The sequence below is a fragment of the Cheilinus undulatus genome, linkage group 3 (genome assembly GCF_018320785.1).
Source record: "Cheilinus undulatus linkage group 3, ASM1832078v1, whole genome shotgun sequence".
NCBI classification, from domain to species: Eukaryota; Metazoa; Chordata; class Actinopteri; order Labriformes; family Labridae; genus Cheilinus; species Cheilinus undulatus.
Window position 1 is genome coordinate 49,870,158 of NC_054867.1, and position 17,821 is coordinate 49,887,978.

At 36.8% G+C, this 17,821-nt stretch overlaps 1 protein-coding gene across 2 annotated transcripts in view; it reads right to left on the reverse strand.

Annotated features, from left to right (window-relative positions):
- cpne1 (copine I) overlaps window positions 1-17,821 on the reverse strand; it is a 29,646-nt gene continuing 11,825 nt past the window's right edge. The window contains exons 1-16 of one of the 2 annotated variants that reach the window (XM_041783143.1): window positions 15,227-15,338; window positions 12,015-12,140; window positions 11,733-11,912; window positions 9,860-9,934; window positions 9,284-9,355; window positions 8,755-8,838; window positions 6,941-7,030; window positions 6,759-6,857; window positions 6,593-6,679; window positions 6,259-6,318; window positions 5,758-5,891; window positions 5,056-5,110; window positions 4,765-4,819; window positions 3,701-3,834; window positions 3,371-3,607; window positions 1-2,912 (exon numbers count right to left, since the gene is read on the reverse strand). In XM_041783143.1, coding sequence (XP_041639077.1) covers window positions 2,796-2,912; window positions 3,371-3,607; window positions 3,701-3,834; window positions 4,765-4,819; window positions 5,056-5,110; window positions 5,758-5,891; window positions 6,259-6,318; window positions 6,593-6,679; window positions 6,759-6,857; window positions 6,941-7,030; window positions 8,755-8,838; window positions 9,284-9,355; window positions 9,860-9,934; window positions 11,733-11,912; window positions 12,015-12,140 — 1,605 coding nt within the window. In that variant the 5' untranslated portion in view covers window positions 15,227-15,338 and the 3' untranslated portion in view covers window positions 1-2,795. Of the gene's footprint in view, window positions 2,913-3,370; window positions 3,608-3,700; window positions 3,835-4,764; window positions 4,820-5,055; window positions 5,111-5,757; window positions 5,892-6,258; window positions 6,319-6,592; window positions 6,680-6,758; window positions 6,858-6,940; window positions 7,031-8,754; window positions 8,839-9,283; window positions 9,356-9,859; window positions 9,935-11,732; window positions 11,913-12,014; window positions 12,141-15,226; window positions 15,339-17,821 lie in introns of those variants that run through there. The other variant, XM_041783142.1, reaches the window with a different exon arrangement.

The following is a 17,821-nucleotide window of genomic DNA, read 5'->3' on the forward strand; positions in this document are numbered from 1 at the left end:
ATTCGAATACTTAAATACTCAAAGCCACATTTATGAAAATACAATTTCCCTTCAACTCAAACCCTGTCATAAACAGTTTTAAAAAGGGCTGAATGACAGCCCAAGAGGGACAGACTTCAATGTACAGCATCTGCTTCATGAAAACATACCATGGAAAAACATACACAGAAATTATAAACTCAGCTGGCTTCTCCTTAAGCCTTCTAGTGCATATTATACTTAATTCTTTCAGCCAAACCACCTTTCCACTGCCAAACTTTGAGAAAAGTTTTACTTAAAATATCCTGAAAAAAACAAACAAACAAAAAAGTTTTTCAAATTTGAACAGTCTCTCTTTTTATGCATTTCTGACTAGAAGTTTGGTTTGTGAAGGTTGCAACTGCCGAGACTGATTTTTAAGGATGGACCAGTGGTTCTGGAGATACAGCGTCATAAAAAAGTTCAAATGATCTTGCAAATATAAAAAACAAAAACTACTTCTAAAATGGACCCAGATCAAAAGCAAAAGACAAAGGTTAAAAATTTGACTCATTCCTGTGAACATCCAGAGTAAGGTTGGTCATCTTTACGAGGTGAATGTGAATTAAGGTCATTGCAAATGAAGCTTTGGCAGTAACTCTTATAAAAGCAGAGCGCATTTCTAACATTAGTTGTGGCTTTGCAGCAGTAAACATGAGTTTTGACACATTTGAAGAACTTAAGGTCATTCCAGTATCCCAGCTGGGAGGATGTGATTCAAACAGAGATAAATCTTTGGTAAAGAAGGAGAGCAGACATTCAGACAGACTCTCAGAGCGCTGGTACTTTGAAATGTTGATTCATGTAGGAACAAAACAAAATTTTTAATCAAAGATGCATCAAATTTACAGTCCTGTTTCTTTGAATATGAACTTATCAGACATTTAATGTTTTAAACACAAAACTTGAAGAAACTTCCAGTGATAAGCTCACAGTTTTACGTCCACATCCTTAAAACATCATGATAAAGTTAGCCATTTTAGCAACCAGAAAATGTTAAAGTCTGATTAGTTAAAAACATTTCTACCAGAGAGATTATTCAATGAGGCACTTTATTCTGAGATACTGCCTCTACTTTTAGAACCAACTGGCCCTCATTAAGCAATACTCCAGGATTCTTCTATTATTGCTATAATGCCCAAACCAGGCTTAATTTTTATGTTTCTGCAGGGAGATTACTGGGTATCTTTGCTGCCTGAAAACACATTTTCTTTTGCATGACTGTAATGGTCTACATATTAATTTGGCAATAACTGATCGCAAGTGGTTGTAGAATCCAGGCCAAAATGGTGGCCTGAAAAACCCACAGAGTCGTGAGAGAGCAGTCAGAAACATTCAGGCAAAAGCAGCTGGAGCAGTAGAGGCAGCGTGCTAATTAAGGCTAAAATTAAGGCTACATAGAGGTTTATAATAAGGCTATAGTGTTAAAGCACTGATATAGAGTAAATAATCTAATTCATAATACATCTTTCCAGCATTTAGAGCAAAAGCAAGGTGCAAAGTATCAATACCTGAATAAAGCTAAAGAGAGCCACACACACAGCTGGTATCATGCATACGGTCATTATGGCACTATGGAGAGCACAGGTTAGTTACTCTGATTTCCTCTCTGTACTGCTGTCATTCAACCTTGAGCATGATGAAATAAAAGGAAAAACCAAGCTGCAACATCCAGTGCTGAAAAGTGAAGCCAATGAGGACGTGCAAAAAACTGCAGTTCCTCAAGTGGCCACTTGGAGCTGTATCTGAAAGCGACTTTAATCCCATTAGGTCCCATATCAAAATGACAGTTTTTGCCGCAGAAATCAACATGATTACAGGCTGGTGCAAGAGATGGTTTAAGTCTCTTCAGCTCATTTTTATTGGTATAAAACTCTACCAGGGATTTTTTTTATGATTGAAGTGTTCTGATTATCAAGGCTAAAGTTAAGCATAATTAGACCTTTTAATAAGGAATATGCATTCATGAAAATTACTTACAGGGCTTAATTTTGAGAATTTTTGAAGTCCTGTTGATTTTGTATTGGCCTTGTGTTTTTAATATATATATATATATCTATAAATGTATTAAAATGGGTACTTGAAATCTTTGATTGTTTTTTAAGCTATTGACTGTTCAAATATTCATAAATCATTGATTGATAGGCTGTTTCAGCAACCAAGACTTTCATTTCCCCTCCTCGGTGCATCTCTTTGCCTGCTTCTAGATTACCCAGAATTCAAATACATTTCCAATATGGCATCCATCATCATATGGCTTCAAAATGTGTCCTCAGAAATCACTGGGTGACATCACTAAGACTATGTCCATGTTTTATACACTTTTAAACCAGAAAAACCCTAAAATTCTTTCCAATCTCACCTTGGTTTTCCTCATCAATTTCAGCTGCCATTGGCTAGTAATTACCTATTTTTCCTTACTCTGTGTGTGGCTCTCTTATTGTGCATGTTAGTAAACGTGTAAATTGCATAGTTAGTTTGAGCAGCAGAAAAATATTAAATCAGTCATCTATACTATATCATAACAATTCAAGTGCAGAGGAAAATAGAAAAAGTGTAAATATAAAACAACTAAAAAACTTAGGAGTGCATCCTGATTGGCTGACAGTTCAGTGCTGTGATATGATTGGCTGAGAGTCATCACGTTGGTCTCATAGCAGTGGTCAAAGAGAAGGGGGCGTGGTCTGATTCTGGAATGAGGTGGGTGAGAGCGTTCAGCATTGTGATTGGTCAGGGAGTGCAGGGGTCTGGTTTTACGTTTCATGATGGAGTTGGTTTTAGGATTTAGGGGCGGCTTTTGGTTTCGGTGGTTCCAGGCCTCTCATTTTGAAATAAGAGACGAGCTGGTTAGGAACTTCAGCGAGGACAGACTGAGCCAGAGACGCAATGGGAGCCTGGAGAGAGAGAAAGGATGGATACAATGTTAAGACTTCTAATCAGTCTTGTAAAAACAGTAGAACACCCATGTAGTCACTAAAAAAGGATTGAATTACTGCAATAATTGCAAGTCCTCATAATAAGTAATTATGAGCTCCTTTCTAATGTACAGTAGCTCACGACTGTGTTACTCTTTTAACATATGCACTGTCTCTTTACCATGTTGAGTTTTTCTCAGACAGTGTTTTTGAGGCTGGGACAGAAGGAAACAGCCATATTTGTACTGACAATATTTTTTAAAAGGGGGATGCCCATTATGAGAGGTCATCACTAATTTACAAGAAGGGCACAATACAAGGAAGGTGGTTGTTCAGCCCTTACTCTGGTCGAACATCAACTTTTTGTCAGTCTTTCAACAACTGCCTTTTAGGGAAAAATTGCACAGTAGTTATCTAGAAACAAAATACGATCTTACATCTTTGAACTTGTTGAATGGGACAAACTGAACGATGTCTCTGGCAACAGCCTCCCCTACTGTCGACCTCAGCTTGCCGTCGTCTCCATCCAAAAGCTCCATGGCCTTAAAGTCAGCCGGCCCCACCCCTACAATGATGATTGACAGCGGCAGCCTTGATGCTCTGACGATGGCGTCCCGGGTCTGATCAAAGTCGGTGATCTCACCGTCAGTGAGGATGAGGAGGACGAAGTATTGCTGCACACAGAGACAGGACAGATTATGAGTGATTTTGCTTATTTTATTTTATTTATTTATTTATTTTGTTTTAGGCTGTGTGTGAATCCTCACAGAGGCTGTGTTGGTCTGTGCAGCTGCAGCGGCGATGGAAGCGACGTGAGTGATGATGGGAGAGAAGTTTGTGGGTCCAGAAAGTCTCAGCTGAGGCAAAACCATCCTGTAGGCCTCAATAATCCCCTGAATACCTGAGAAAAACAAAAGAAGCTTAATGTAAATTAAATACTTTATAAATGTTGAGCTGCTGCAACCATTCAAGGTGCAGTGTGTAATATTTAGTTTAGCAGCATTTAGTGAAACAACCTTGGTAAATATGGAACATAATATTTATAAGCAGGCCTATCTAAATTAGTGTTTAATCATCTCAATATATAAAATTGTTTCACTATTATTTGGTCCCTTCTGTGCTACTGTAGAATCATTAAAGATGCAAAAATCCAACAAGACTGAGTCCATCGAGGGGACCCTACCCATGCATGAATAAAAGGTTTTGTTTTAAGTGAATGGAATTAAAACTATTTTCTACATCCAGGTGATTAAACACTAATTCAGAGGGGCTGACATATTACACACTGCACCTTTAAGAAATATAAGAAGACTGAAAAACTAGCCATGGAATTACATTTGAATACAGGGAATTAAATCAGAAAATCCTTTTATTTTATAAAAGGGGAGGAAAATTTTGAGCACTTTTTAATCTGCGTGATCACAAACTTGAGGCACTTTCTCCAAAACATCTTCAATTCTTCCTTAAACTGTCACAGATATTAAATAAACTTGTCCTTAATACATCATATCTGAGCTGCATTCATTTAAAAAAAAAGTGTAAACAACAGATTTGCTTCTTTCTTTTCATTATAAAAACCCATCTAGCCCTCAAATTTCAACAGTGACATTAAAAGTGGGCACTAACCATGATTGAGGGAACTATTTGGTGACACTTTGAACTACTTAGGACAAATTATGAAGTGAAAAGAAGTAACTCCATCAAAATCATTACAGGTGAAATCATATTTGCAGTTTCATTGTGCCATTTTAGAAGAAACTCTTTACTTTCAGATTTAAAAAAAATCTTTACACATGTGTATAAACATTATGTGCATGTGTCCAGTCTGTACCTTGGCAGTAGGGGTTGGTTGGGTTGAAGTTGAGGGCGAACTCGTGGTGTGCAGCCTGTGAGATCGAAAACACAAAAGTTCAATAAACCCATCTTTATACGTTTCACTATGACTGACTGCTGGCTGCAAATTTTAAACCTTTTGATATTCTACAATGTTAATTAAAAAAAAAAAAAGATAATATCACAAATATGCCCTTTTCTTTCACAGAATCCGGACAGTGGGTTACTTTTTGAAAGACCAAAAAGGGACATCAGTGCTGTGTTGGGATTGGCCGATTAGAGAGCTTACCTGATAATCTGGAGGAAGTTTTGCTCCAAATCCAAACGCTGGGAAAAGTTTATCACTGAAATAGAAAATATAAAAAATGAAGCACTTAGCCCAGGCTGAAAAAGGACTTAGAGAGTATTTTTGGTGAAGACTGTATAATTTAGGGCAGGGGTGTCAAATTCAATCACCGCAGGGGCCAGATTCTGGATTCAGGTCTAACCTGAGGGCCTGTTTTTTTTAAAAGGCAAACATATTAGAAAGAAAGTCCAAACCATGAGTTTAAAGGGTCAAAATATGAACATTTTTAATCACGACATTAAAAGTCAAAACATGATTCAAAATGTTAAATTGTGAGTGTAAAAGGCCAAACTATGGGATTATGAAGTCAAAGTTGGGAGTTGAAAATATGAGCTTTCTATTTTCAGAATTTTAGCCTTTACTTAACAGGACAGTGGAAAGAGTAGGGAATCAGGGAGATAGTGGGAATTGCATGTGTGAAAAGAGCTACAGGTCAGACTCAGACCCTATAGTGTGGCCTAACATCTTCCTGAGTTTAAACCCTTATTTAAGATCAAGTTTAGGGGTCTAGGTTTGGTGAATACAAACAGATTTATAGAGTTAAGATATGGGGGATGTGACAGGGACTCAGCTGGCAAGGCTTACATTTCTGTGCATATTCCAAAGTTTTTTATGGTTTTAAGTTGTACATAAGTGTATACTAACGTGTCATAGTCCTGGACCACCTGACCCACAGACCACAGAGCAGACAGGTACTGGTTCAGCCCGTCTGGACTCATGAAGTGGAGAGAGTTTGGCGAGCGAGGGTCTCCATTAGAGCCAGTAAAGTCGATCCCAACCTACAGTGCCAAACATTATCCATTTATACATAAATGCCTAATTCAAACAGAAATGTTATCTCTACACTGCAAAAACTCCTCAGTAATGTATGTTTTTATCTCATTTCTAGTCAAAAATATTAAATTATACTTATTTAAACCACATTCACCTGACAAGTTCAGATAAAACTCTTATTTCAAGGTATGAAAAGAGTGAAAAACTGCATATCTATAAATGAGCAATGATCACAGAATGCTTTGCAAGTAGCTTGCAGTGAGAGCTAGTAAGGCCAATTTTAAAAGCTTTTCTCCCTCTTTATGTGAAATTTATCTATGATCCCATTTATCTGTTAAAAGCATGTGTTCGTGTTCATGTACTTTGACTTACAGTGAAGTTAATTTGGCAGCCACCCATCACGTAATCCAGGAAAGTGTACTGAGTCACCATCTGCAAGAGAAAAAAAAGGGACACAATGGGTTAGGGAGCCATAAAAGTACCCCTGATGATTTATTCCAACAACTACTTTCATGTCTAATTCTTCCTGATATTAAAACTAATAATACCTGTTAACATTTTGACTCAGTCTTGGTTTAGATTAGTTGAGTTTCAGAGTGTTGGGTGAAGTTTTAGAAAGAGATCATAATTTAGACAAAAAAGTTATTAATGGTAAACAAAGCACAACCCCTGGGAGCAGTGAACTCTGGGTAATGTGGTCTCTTACCTTGCAGCTCTTCACTGAGACGACACCAGAGTTCTTGTAGCCTTTCTTCTTCTTCTGTTTCTCAGGATGGACGCAGTCAAACTCCACCTGGACGACAAAATCTATCAAACTCCTGACAAACCAGTCTGGAGTCCTGAAATGTTAAATGATCAGTGTCTGAGCTCACCGGTGAACCATGGGCAGCTTTCTCCATCTCAGAGACTTTAGTGGTGAAAGAGCCAATCAGATCATGAGATCCATCGCTGTCATGGTCGGAACAATCCACCTGCAGAAAATGAAGGGCATGTTTTCTAATTCATGTGACAGTTTTACTCATTTGTTGAAGAGGTGAACTGCAATTGGCCAAACCTTTAGCGGCCTCTCGAGGTCGCTGCTGCAGAATGTCTGTAGGGGAATTGTGAACTTCTTCCAGGTGGGGCTGAGATTGTTCTTTACAACCTGCACACAGACCCGCACATAACAAATGTAAACTGTTCAGCTTAATCTCAATGAAGACACATGCTCAAATCAACCAGTCACAATTTTAGATCTCATAATCAAGGCCATTTTTCAGGACAGTATTTCAAATGTTTATCAATTCTCTTTAACATTTAATGCTCTTTATTAAATAAGCAACACCTTAGTTGTTTTTCAAGGTTATAAGACTTTGTCAGGACCAATGAGGGTTTGAAAAGAGGACTATTTTGCCTTAGCCCTGCTGTGTGGGTAGCAATCAAAAATCATGGTTTATTTGTAGAATTTTTTTTGATTGGTCATTGGCACAAAAAAAAACAGTTTCACATAATATACGGGTATAACAGCATTGGTTTCAGAAAAATAGTCTAAAAAACAGCTGCATTGAGAACTTTTTTAAATACACATCCAACCTTAAAACTGTGCTTCAAGATATTTCGTTCTTAAGGCTTCTTTTATTTCTCAAACGCAAAATAATTAGGTCTGTCAGAGATTTAATTTTCTAATCATAATAAATCTCAGGGTTTCTGAAGTTAATCGTGATTAATCCCAACCTTTTTACTGCATTTTAAAATGCCACTATTTTGCTTTTCAAACTGGTCTTGCGTCATTTTGGATTCTCCTACTGTCTTAGACTAAGGATAACCGACTTCCTGTTTGGATGCAGACCTGCTGTAAAAGTTCGATCAAAGATTATAACATGAACTTAACCATGGAAAAAGGAACTTGTCATGGATTGAAAAAGAAATAAGGGAACAGTAAAAATATAAATTTTCATTAACACAAGGGTCATATGACTTTTGACTTGTCCATCAAGCTGTCTGTGAGTTTTAAGTGAAATGAGACTTTAAGGAGCATCGGTGGACTTGTTTTACATCACTGTGGCTGCAGGGAGATGATGAAGTGGATTCACAGTGTGTTGAAAGGGACACTAAAGCATGAGATTAATCACAATGTTTAAAAAAAAATAGTGCACTAGTTATGGATCATATTTAATTGTGACTCATGCGATTAATCTTGACAGCCCTGAAAATACAAAGCAACTTGCAGAATGCATAATCAACTCTACGAACATATATTTTTAACTTCACATACGAGTTATACAAGAGGATTATAATGGCTAAAACAAAAAAGAAAACATGTTTGGTCATGCTGAATGACAAAGATTTATTTAAAAATGTCAACATTTTTAGGCTGTGTCATATATAAGACCTCCTGCTTTTTGTAGATGGATTTTTTGCTAATTCATTCTAAAGCAGATAAAAAAAGAGATTACTAAAGTGAGGTGTAGCAATTTGGTACACCAGTAGGTGGGGACATTACCTAACAAGACAGAAGAGAAGGAAAATGGCCATAACTGGACAGCTAAAAACGAGTCATACAGCAAGTCATCAAGTTTGAGAGTATTTTTTCACGATCTTCACTTATATAGTTTCAAGTGTTAGATTATACTCATTAGCCTATATTTTGTATGTATGCACCTCCTGGGAAAGGTGCCAACTATAAGTTACTATATGCAGCAGTTCTGATTCATTAATAAGTTTAAAATGTTTAAGAAATAGAGAAATATTTGTCAGAGATGTTACATGTATGTGCAGTTATTTCATACCTTTGAAAATATTTAGTTGCAGTAAAACCTCCACCTCAGCCCATGTACAATAAAGTATATGCATATGTGTTTTCACATTTGTGGGTGTGTTTCTGAGTACCTCTGTCCTGTAAACCAGCTGCCACTTTCCATCATCTCCTTGTTTAAAAAACTCCAGGAATGGATCCGACTTTCCAAACGTATCCTGAAGAATAAAGATATACGCTTTTATATCATACAGAACATTACCTTGTTCTTAAATAACACTTCAAAGTCTTGTACTTTCAACGATTTCAACTTTTAAGTATGTATTAAAGGCCTAAAAACTGCAGATGAAACTTCAAGCAATATACATAATAAAAATACAAATATACTGAAAAATGATGCAAAGTCAGACCTGTGTCTAAAAAGGACCACCAGGTAAATGCGCCAGTACAAATAACTTCTTTACAACCAAACCAGTGTGGATGAAGGCATCCTGGACCACCTCAACTCAGACCACCTGAGCCATGTGATATCAAATTGTCTTCAGAACATAACTTCAACTAGCATTATGGATTAACAATTGGTATTTACATGCCCAAGCAGATGTTAGTCCATAAGTTAAAAATTAAAACAACAGCAGAGGGAAATTGTAGGCTGTTATTTACCTTCTTGTCGAGCTTTTTAGCTTCCAGCTCCAGCTGAATGGCTCTGTTGTCTTTAATCTCTTCTGCTGTGACCTACACACACAAACACAATAATAGTAAGTTATTTTCATCAAAGATTTTTGCACACATTGATGAAGGCTCAGTCCCATTTCTAACTTTCACCCCTTCAGCTCATTTTCTAGAGTCCCATTGCCTCTTTAAACAGAGCTACAAGGAGTAATGGTGACAGTTTTTCCCTGAGAGATGGGACGACTCTTCAAGTTTCTGATAAATTATCAGTACATGTCAACAGCATTACTTAAATAGATGTGACAAAAGTATTGGACATTTTTATTACAATCTATTCTAAATGCTTACTCAGAATCAAAAGGACCATAATCTATTGAATCATCATTATTTTATGATCTTATATTCTAGAGTCATTCTGTGAAATTTCCCAGTGTGTTTCTTGAAAATCTCAGTTTGAAGGGTCATGTAGCCCTAGGACTTCACCCTACCCAACAACAATTAGGACGTCCTGCCCCTAGAAGTAACCATGTAAAAGGTAGAAGAAGGTTAAGTAGAGGTAGTACTTACAGTGATGGTTCCTTTCCCAGCAGGTTTGTCTTTCTTCAGCTGCAGAGGTCGTGTTATAGTTTTACTGGAAACTATCTGAAATACAAACAGAGACATTCATCAGTATCCATGATAACAGACTCCCATCATGCATTGGTATTGGGGTTGCAAAGAGGTAACAGGTAAAAGCAGTCTGATGTCACTTCTTGCGTACCAGAATAATAGTATCCCATCTTGGAGAAAATAAGCTCTGGGATTGAATGGCAGTAGATTAGAAAACCGAGACAGCAGCACAATTAGACGCTACTGTGTTTTGTTTACTGCTTTATTTTATTCACTCATTAATATATTCAGAACAATTTAAAAGTTAAGCTCTCACTCATTTAACACTGTTGAAATATACACCTAAAGTATGATATGTCTGTTTACGACACCTCCAGTCTCATGGTGGGGTTATTTATCTATTTTGACAAAGAGAGTCTGAAGAGACACTCATTTACACCGAAAACTTATTTATTTCATAATGGAACAATGCCAATCCTTATCCAGAAAACTTATGTTTATATTTAACTTACTGACCATTAGAATTGGTCTCTGAATAACAGTTAAGCTGTATAGTTCTAGTAATTTAGACTTGTAAATCTGTAAAGACCCAGTCTTTCCCATTTACCACCATTCATTTTGATTGAATATTTTCAACCAGGGAGGGATGGGCCCAGCATTGTTTTGGCAAAGTGCCTTGGTGGATTGTTCAATGAAAAAATGATTTGAATAAAAGCTCCGAACAAAAGCATTCCCCCAAATTGAATAATGGCTATGACTTTTAAAGGGAAACTTCATACTTACATTCCACATTAATTCATGATTTATTCATCTGTTAATTCATTTATTGTCCATCTATTCTAACACCATCCATTCTAACCTTGTCTATCATGTATTCATGTTTTATATATCATGTTTACAAGAATACCACTGTTGATTGTTAAACGGATGTTGAATATGATTTTGAAGGGTATGTGTTATGAATGTGAATTGTCTATGCAACTATGTTTTAGACAAATTAAGATCCAAATAGATAAATGAAGTTATTCAAACTGGTACAAGTTTTTTATCACGTATTTACTATGATGCTGTTCCGATCCAATTGACTATGAAAAAAACACACATTTTTTATCAATTCAAGCCTGCACATTAAACCAACCAAGTAGGTAAGTGTTGCAGCCCAATCTGACCACCAGAGGGAGCTAACACTCCACTGGATATCAGGCACTAAAAACACTGCAGAAAAATCAAATTAGAGCAGAAGAGCTTTAATGATGAAGTCAACCTATCAATAGGGAATTAACAGAAAATTAATCATTACACATTCTGAATACTGATCAATGACTTCTGTTAATTTTTTTTTAAGCAAATCCTTTCTTTTTAAAGCCTTTTGATGTGTGAGGAATGGCTGCCTGGCTTCTCTGTAAAAGCATTTTGAACTAAACATCGTTGGGTTTTTGACAGTAAGCCTTATAAAATAAAGAACCTGGGTGCAGCTCCTTGGGCTTAATTTGTATTTTTATTTAAATTTCAGACTTGATATGGCACAAAGAATGTTGATTAATGGATAATTTAATCTGCAGATTAACCAACATGAAATTATTTAAAATGATCAAATCTAAAACCTTACATTAAAACACCTAAGATTGTAGAGGGTTTTATTTTTCTAGAACACAAACCAGACCTTTAAAAGGTTGTGTTTTAGGCCAAGGGAGCATACTTTATCTCATTATTCATGTTTATGTTTCCACAATCACATTAAGCAACATTTTATGTCAATTTGAAGATGCTTTGTGTTTCTCTGTTCTTTGCAAACGTAGAAAAGCCTGTCCTGAACTGATGTTCTGCGTACCTGTCCCAGAGTAAGCTCCACTCCCCCCAGGTAGTCGTCATCTCCGAGGTCTTTGCTCTTGTTGTCGATGTCATAAACTCCCAGCTTCAGATTTTGAACCGTCTCAAAGTGATAGTCCACTTTGAGACGCTGACTGAATGATGGACTGGAGGTGTTATTCAGACGCTCGGTTCGACCAAGCTGATAGAAAGACACACAGAAGAGGGAAGTTTGATTTATATGTAATCTAATACCTAAATGAAACAGACACCCAAGTATTCAGTCGTATAGATGAAATGATACCTCTGTCCAGCTGTTTCCTGTTTTCTGCAGCAGCACACACAGAGGATCAGACTTAGAGCTGACATCTTTGTCCAGCAGGTCCTTACAGGAGATGCACAGCTCTACCTTAGACACACAGTCTGCCATCTGATGGAGACAGAGAGAGAGATCTATAGATCAGGATTCAGCTCAGAAAATGACGAGTAACAAACGTATCATGCAGATTAAGAGCATGGCAGCTCTGTTAGAAGCTTGTGTGTTTGTGTTGGAGGGCAGAAAGTCAAGCCGATGTGTTGATACATAAGTAATAAAGTGTAGAAAAAAGTTTAAAAACTGCAAACTCTTTTTCCTCTTTCATCTGCACATGGAGAATAACTAGGTGTATTTAATGTAAAGTTTAGCCTTTCATAGTGATGGAGATCTGAAACAGGCTCTGCTGTGGTAAACCCACATCCTGGCGCATTCAGCAGTGACTGACTCTGATTGGTTAAGAAGGATTGGAATTTTTTTCATTACAACAGTCACCAAAACAAACACAAACCACCATCTACAACCACACCTGTAACCACTGAGTCATCAGAAGAATCAGGTGGAGTCGAAGCCAAACGAGTGCACCAAAGGAGAGCGGATTAGAGTGTATGTCACGCAAAAATGTGAAGATGTTATCTCAGGTGCAACATTTTCATCTGACAATAGCTGCAAGAGACAAAAATGAAAGACTGATAGCCACCACAAATAAAAAACATATCATTTATGACAGCAGACCTTTGGTGCAGTCATAGCAGAGCTTCATTGTGTCTCTTTAATCTTTAGTCAGCCCTAAAACATTCATTCCACAGTTATTTCCCTGCCTTATCAAGAAGAAACATTTACAAGTGTCCATAGAGAGGTGACAGAATCTCTCTTACCCTCTGGAGTAACAGGAGCTCTGCTGACACACTGAACTACTTCTTTAACACTGAAAGTACTTACATAATAGTGAGCCTCAAGCATTCTCAGCGGTCAGTTAGGATAATATGCAAAAAGCGTTTTTTATCTTTTTCACATGCAAAGAAGGCAGACAGATCTAAAACAGACATAGGTTTGTCATTGAGACAGCATTTTAAACTTCTATACAGTTTTAATACAGATAAAACAATATCTGTTCCCTTTTCAGTGCTACAGCAAAGAAATGGAAGCCTTTGGTACCTAATATTGAGTAACTTCGCATTCTAATAATCAAAAATTGTATAGAAGTTCCTGCACATTGTCTGACTGCACAAATGCATTGGCAACATTTTGTTGAAAAAGTGTTAAGTGTTCCTGTTTTAGATGGATTTATTCATCGCCTGCACACCTGTCTTGTGTCTATCAAAAGCTTACAATTATGGGTTTAGAATACATGTTTTAAAGTACATGTGCTTTGGTACACCTGTATACAAAATAAGGAGATGTCTCATATTAACACATAGTATTAATAAAAAGTATCATATTATTTCACATTTTTAAAACCACTAGGGGTTGAAAGTTACTGACTATATTTACTCACATTAATGTAACTGAGTAGCTTTTTGTCAACCAGTGTTAATTTCGTCGACTAAAACTATGACTAAAACTATTTGTCGACAGCCTTTTTTTCCAGGACAAAAACTAGACTAAGACTAACAAAATAGATCTGTGAGACTAAAACTGACAAAAAATAAGTTTAGTTTTCATCAAGATGACTAGAAATAGACTAAAATGTAATTTAGTTTTTGCTGGACATTCAAAATCTGTGATATTTCTCCACTGTTAGTAAATATGTCTAAATACAATGCATCTGTAGCTATTCAGCCTCTCAGCTGTAGAAAGCAGGACCCCCAGGTTTAGCAGAGAGCAGAGAACACACTTACATGATTTGGTACCAGATTTAGGCAAGAAAATAAATGCTTGGACTAAAAGTAAAGACAAAATGTAAGGACTTTTGTGGACTAAAACTAGACTTAAGTGTTTTGAGTTTTTGTCAACTAAAACTAGACAAAAAACAAAAATGGGTAGAAATGACTAAAATGTTACTAAAACCCACATACTCAGCTCTGCTGCTCATCCCACAAATGCATGTTCCTTACAAATGTGGCACCATTTAAGAGGGAATTAAACAGGCTTCCCAACGCTATAAGATTTATTGCCAAGAAGCATTGTTACAACATAGAAATAATCTACCAAACACACATTTCCTTACTTTTTGTTTTAAGTTTAGAAAAACAGGTTCAAGTTTTGTACTGCATTTAAAACTTAAAAGTAACACCTAAAACCTTACATTTCTGCTTGTACAACTTTTTAAAAATACTTCTTGAGAGCCTTAATTTCCACGATCAGTCTACAGATTTTTCATACTTTAAGACTCCAGAAACCCTGTTTATCGGTCAGTAACACTACTTCTACCTCAGTCATTTTTAACCAAAGCAACAATACTTTTCCTTTAGTAAAACAGTCTTGTATTTTTGTTAACCTCTACTTAAAAGAGACACTGAATATCCTGACCAAAACTTTATATAATTTCCTTAACCAGCAGCATGCTGTTGGTCTGTAGTCTACTGTGGTCATTTGATTACTTTACTTTACTTTTTTCTTCAAACTAAATCTAAAACAAGTAAATAGGCCCCAAAATTGTCAAAGCCTTTGGTGATGGTAAATTATGAAACAATGTTTGTTAATACAAACTTTTATTAGAGTATTTAACTGATTATAACTCAGTATTTTTACAACAGGAAGGTAGTGTGACATGATCCCGTCTAACTTGTGCTGTTCAGTGAAAGGACAGCTTTATTGACACCTATTCGACACAAACCTGAATAAATGTCAAAAGTCAAATTCTTTTATTGCTCATATATATACTAAAGTGACTGGTAACTGCACTGAAATTGACCTCTGACTTCTCTCTACTGTAATAAATGAACTGAGCGAACAGCACCTGAATAAAACACCAGCCTGAAAGTAAATGTTACTTAACAAAGCTTATAAAACCAGCCAGTCATACCAACGTAAGCACATATAAGCTCTCCAGTTGCCCAAGGATCAAGGTTTAAGTCAACATATACTTCATAAATCTACTTATCAAAGCCGTTATATTTTATGTTTAGACCACAGGTGAGGATTCCTGTGCGGGTGGAAACTATTCACACACAGTCCGGAGGAGAAAAGTAGCCTTAAACACATCTGACAGTTCACTAACCCATACCTCATGACACTTTAAGCTCTAAACAGACACTTACCACAGCAGGAATCTGTTTATTCAACCGTACGTGGGAAAGAAAACGCCCGTTTCTCTCCGTTTAGCAGTTTAGCTAACAGGGAGCGGCAGTTAGTCACACTGCGCTGTAATTGGACAGGAAGCCACAAACTCGCGTCCTGATTGGGCAATACGACTGTCAGTCACGCCCACTGAGCAGGAGCGGCTGCTAGACGCTCATGCTTTACGTAAATTGCATCAACACATCAGAACATCCGACCCGGCCCCTTCAGAATAAAAGCAGCGACTACAACAAATTACATAAAAAAAGGCCTTCACTGATGTGTTCCAACATGTATCATTTCCATGAAGGTTCTTCACAAATTAAAAGCAGAACAGCAGACGTGCTAGACCATTCAGGTACACAAAAATAAGATCACTGTTTTTCCAAGTATGTCTTTATTCCTGCTGGATAATAATCACCTTTTCAATACAAATCACAGATTTTCTATTCAAGCTCTTCATTCATCACATTTAAGGTTCACATGGCTTATCTGTATATCACATTATACCACTTTAAAACCTTCACTTTATCTTAAACTGTGAAAACTAACACATCTGCACACTTCTGTGCATTTATCTTGAAGGCCAAACAATTACGCCGGAAAGCCGTCGCTGCAGCAAAAAGTACTCAAGGTGTGTAGTGAGGCAGAATGACAAGCAGAACAGCGATGATCAGAAAGGAAACAGGAGTTTCACAACTCAAGGAGCACTGTAAGGCAGAGAGAAACAGTAAAATACGGCACAAGCAATCTTCAACAAGGGAGCCAAACTTCAGTTCTTTTTTTATTATTAATAGCCTCTGCAGCAGCTCTCGGTGCAGTCAGGATAACCAGCAGAGCATCACAGTGCAATTTGACAGAATTGGGGAAAATACAGCCATGGGAAAGAAAAATGCACATCATGTACTTGTAAACCACATAGCAAACAGCTTCAGCCTCAGCCACATTTGATGTCACTCTTACTGAAACAATGGTCCATCCCTGTGGAAAGCTATGTCGAAATTCTCAGCTCCCTTGTTGGCTTAATATCTTCACAACCTTGCATAATCTCCATTACTAATCAATCTAGAGCTGGATCAAGCTCATATACAACAAATTTCATGAGACAGTGTCAGACAAATTGGAAAGAATATAAACAACACTTGAAAAACATAAGAAAACTGATTATTAGAATTGTCCAACTTTAGTTTTCTCTATAAAAGTTTCAAATGTATAAATAATCATTTCAAATGTTAGACAATTACATTCCTTTCAAAGCTACAGATTTTGACAGACTTTAAAGGCAACAAGTTGTTTTCTGAAGGGATATAGTTTTGGTGTGGGGTCAGTGAACAGGAACTCAATACCTGATCACATTCTTGGGACTGAATGGGAGGCATTCACAACTGCAGTGCCAGTATTGGAAAAGCATTTATTGACAACGAATAAGGTATTGGTTACCAAATAACACCTTAATCCAAGCATCTACACATTACCCTTTACTGATGATCCTGTACAATCTACAACACACTAATTACTCTCTTCAAGCTACCACTTTTCTTTATTCATCATTCATGATTTAATAAGTAATAACGCAACAACCACTCCACAACTGAGTGATTACGCACTGATTTTCTGTTTTTAAAAAAATCTAGCTTCTCATGGTGTTATGTTTTTTGTCACTCACCTGCAGGTCCTGTCTGATACTGGTCAGTTGGGGGAGTACAAACCCTGAGCCTGAGCAGGTGAATGATTGAATACATAAGAGAGATCACACACACTCATGACACACAAAGAAGCCAAGTTTGTGATCTGGGTTTTTCTTTCCTACAACATATTTTAGCACACATCATGTTCACAACTCAACAAATCTTTTTCCACCAGTCATTCATCTCTGCGGCTTCTTTTCACTTTATTAAGGCTTTTTTTTATCCGTATCACAAGCTCACATGCAGAGCTCAAAACTGCATGCAGAACCACTTCATAAAGTTATCAGTGTGTGTCTGAAAGGTAGCCACTTCCTGAAACAGCAGCTGTCTCATCAGATGGAACTACTTTCATGCCATTTGCCACAAACAGTAACTATTATGAATAAAGGCAATAATGTAAAACAGGGAAACTGACCATTTATATTTTATGCTTGTGTCATGGCCAGTTAAAAGACATGTATACGTGTTTCATATTAAAGCTTAAATAAAATGTACCGACTTGATGACTGTGCTTCAGATTGTCTAAAAAGTGTAGTTCCTCTTAAATTTTGTACCATATTTCTCTGTTCTCATTGCTTCAGAGAAAGATTCAATAGAGGGACATTATGCAATGTGAATTCACGAAAATGTGTAAATCCTTTAATTATTATGTATTGATACTGCTGTCTTTCTTCATCTATGAACAATATCTATGCCAACCTGCACTTATTTTCTTTTACCTCCTCATGCATACTGCATCATTTGCTCAGAGGGATCTAAAACAGTATTTCAAAAACTTGAGCCTCAGCGTGAACTACATGGTCAAAGTTGTAAACTCCACTATGAATGGCTTTAATTACTTCCATTTTGTTCTTCATTGTTTTTGCTAATGCTAGAATTATAATGATC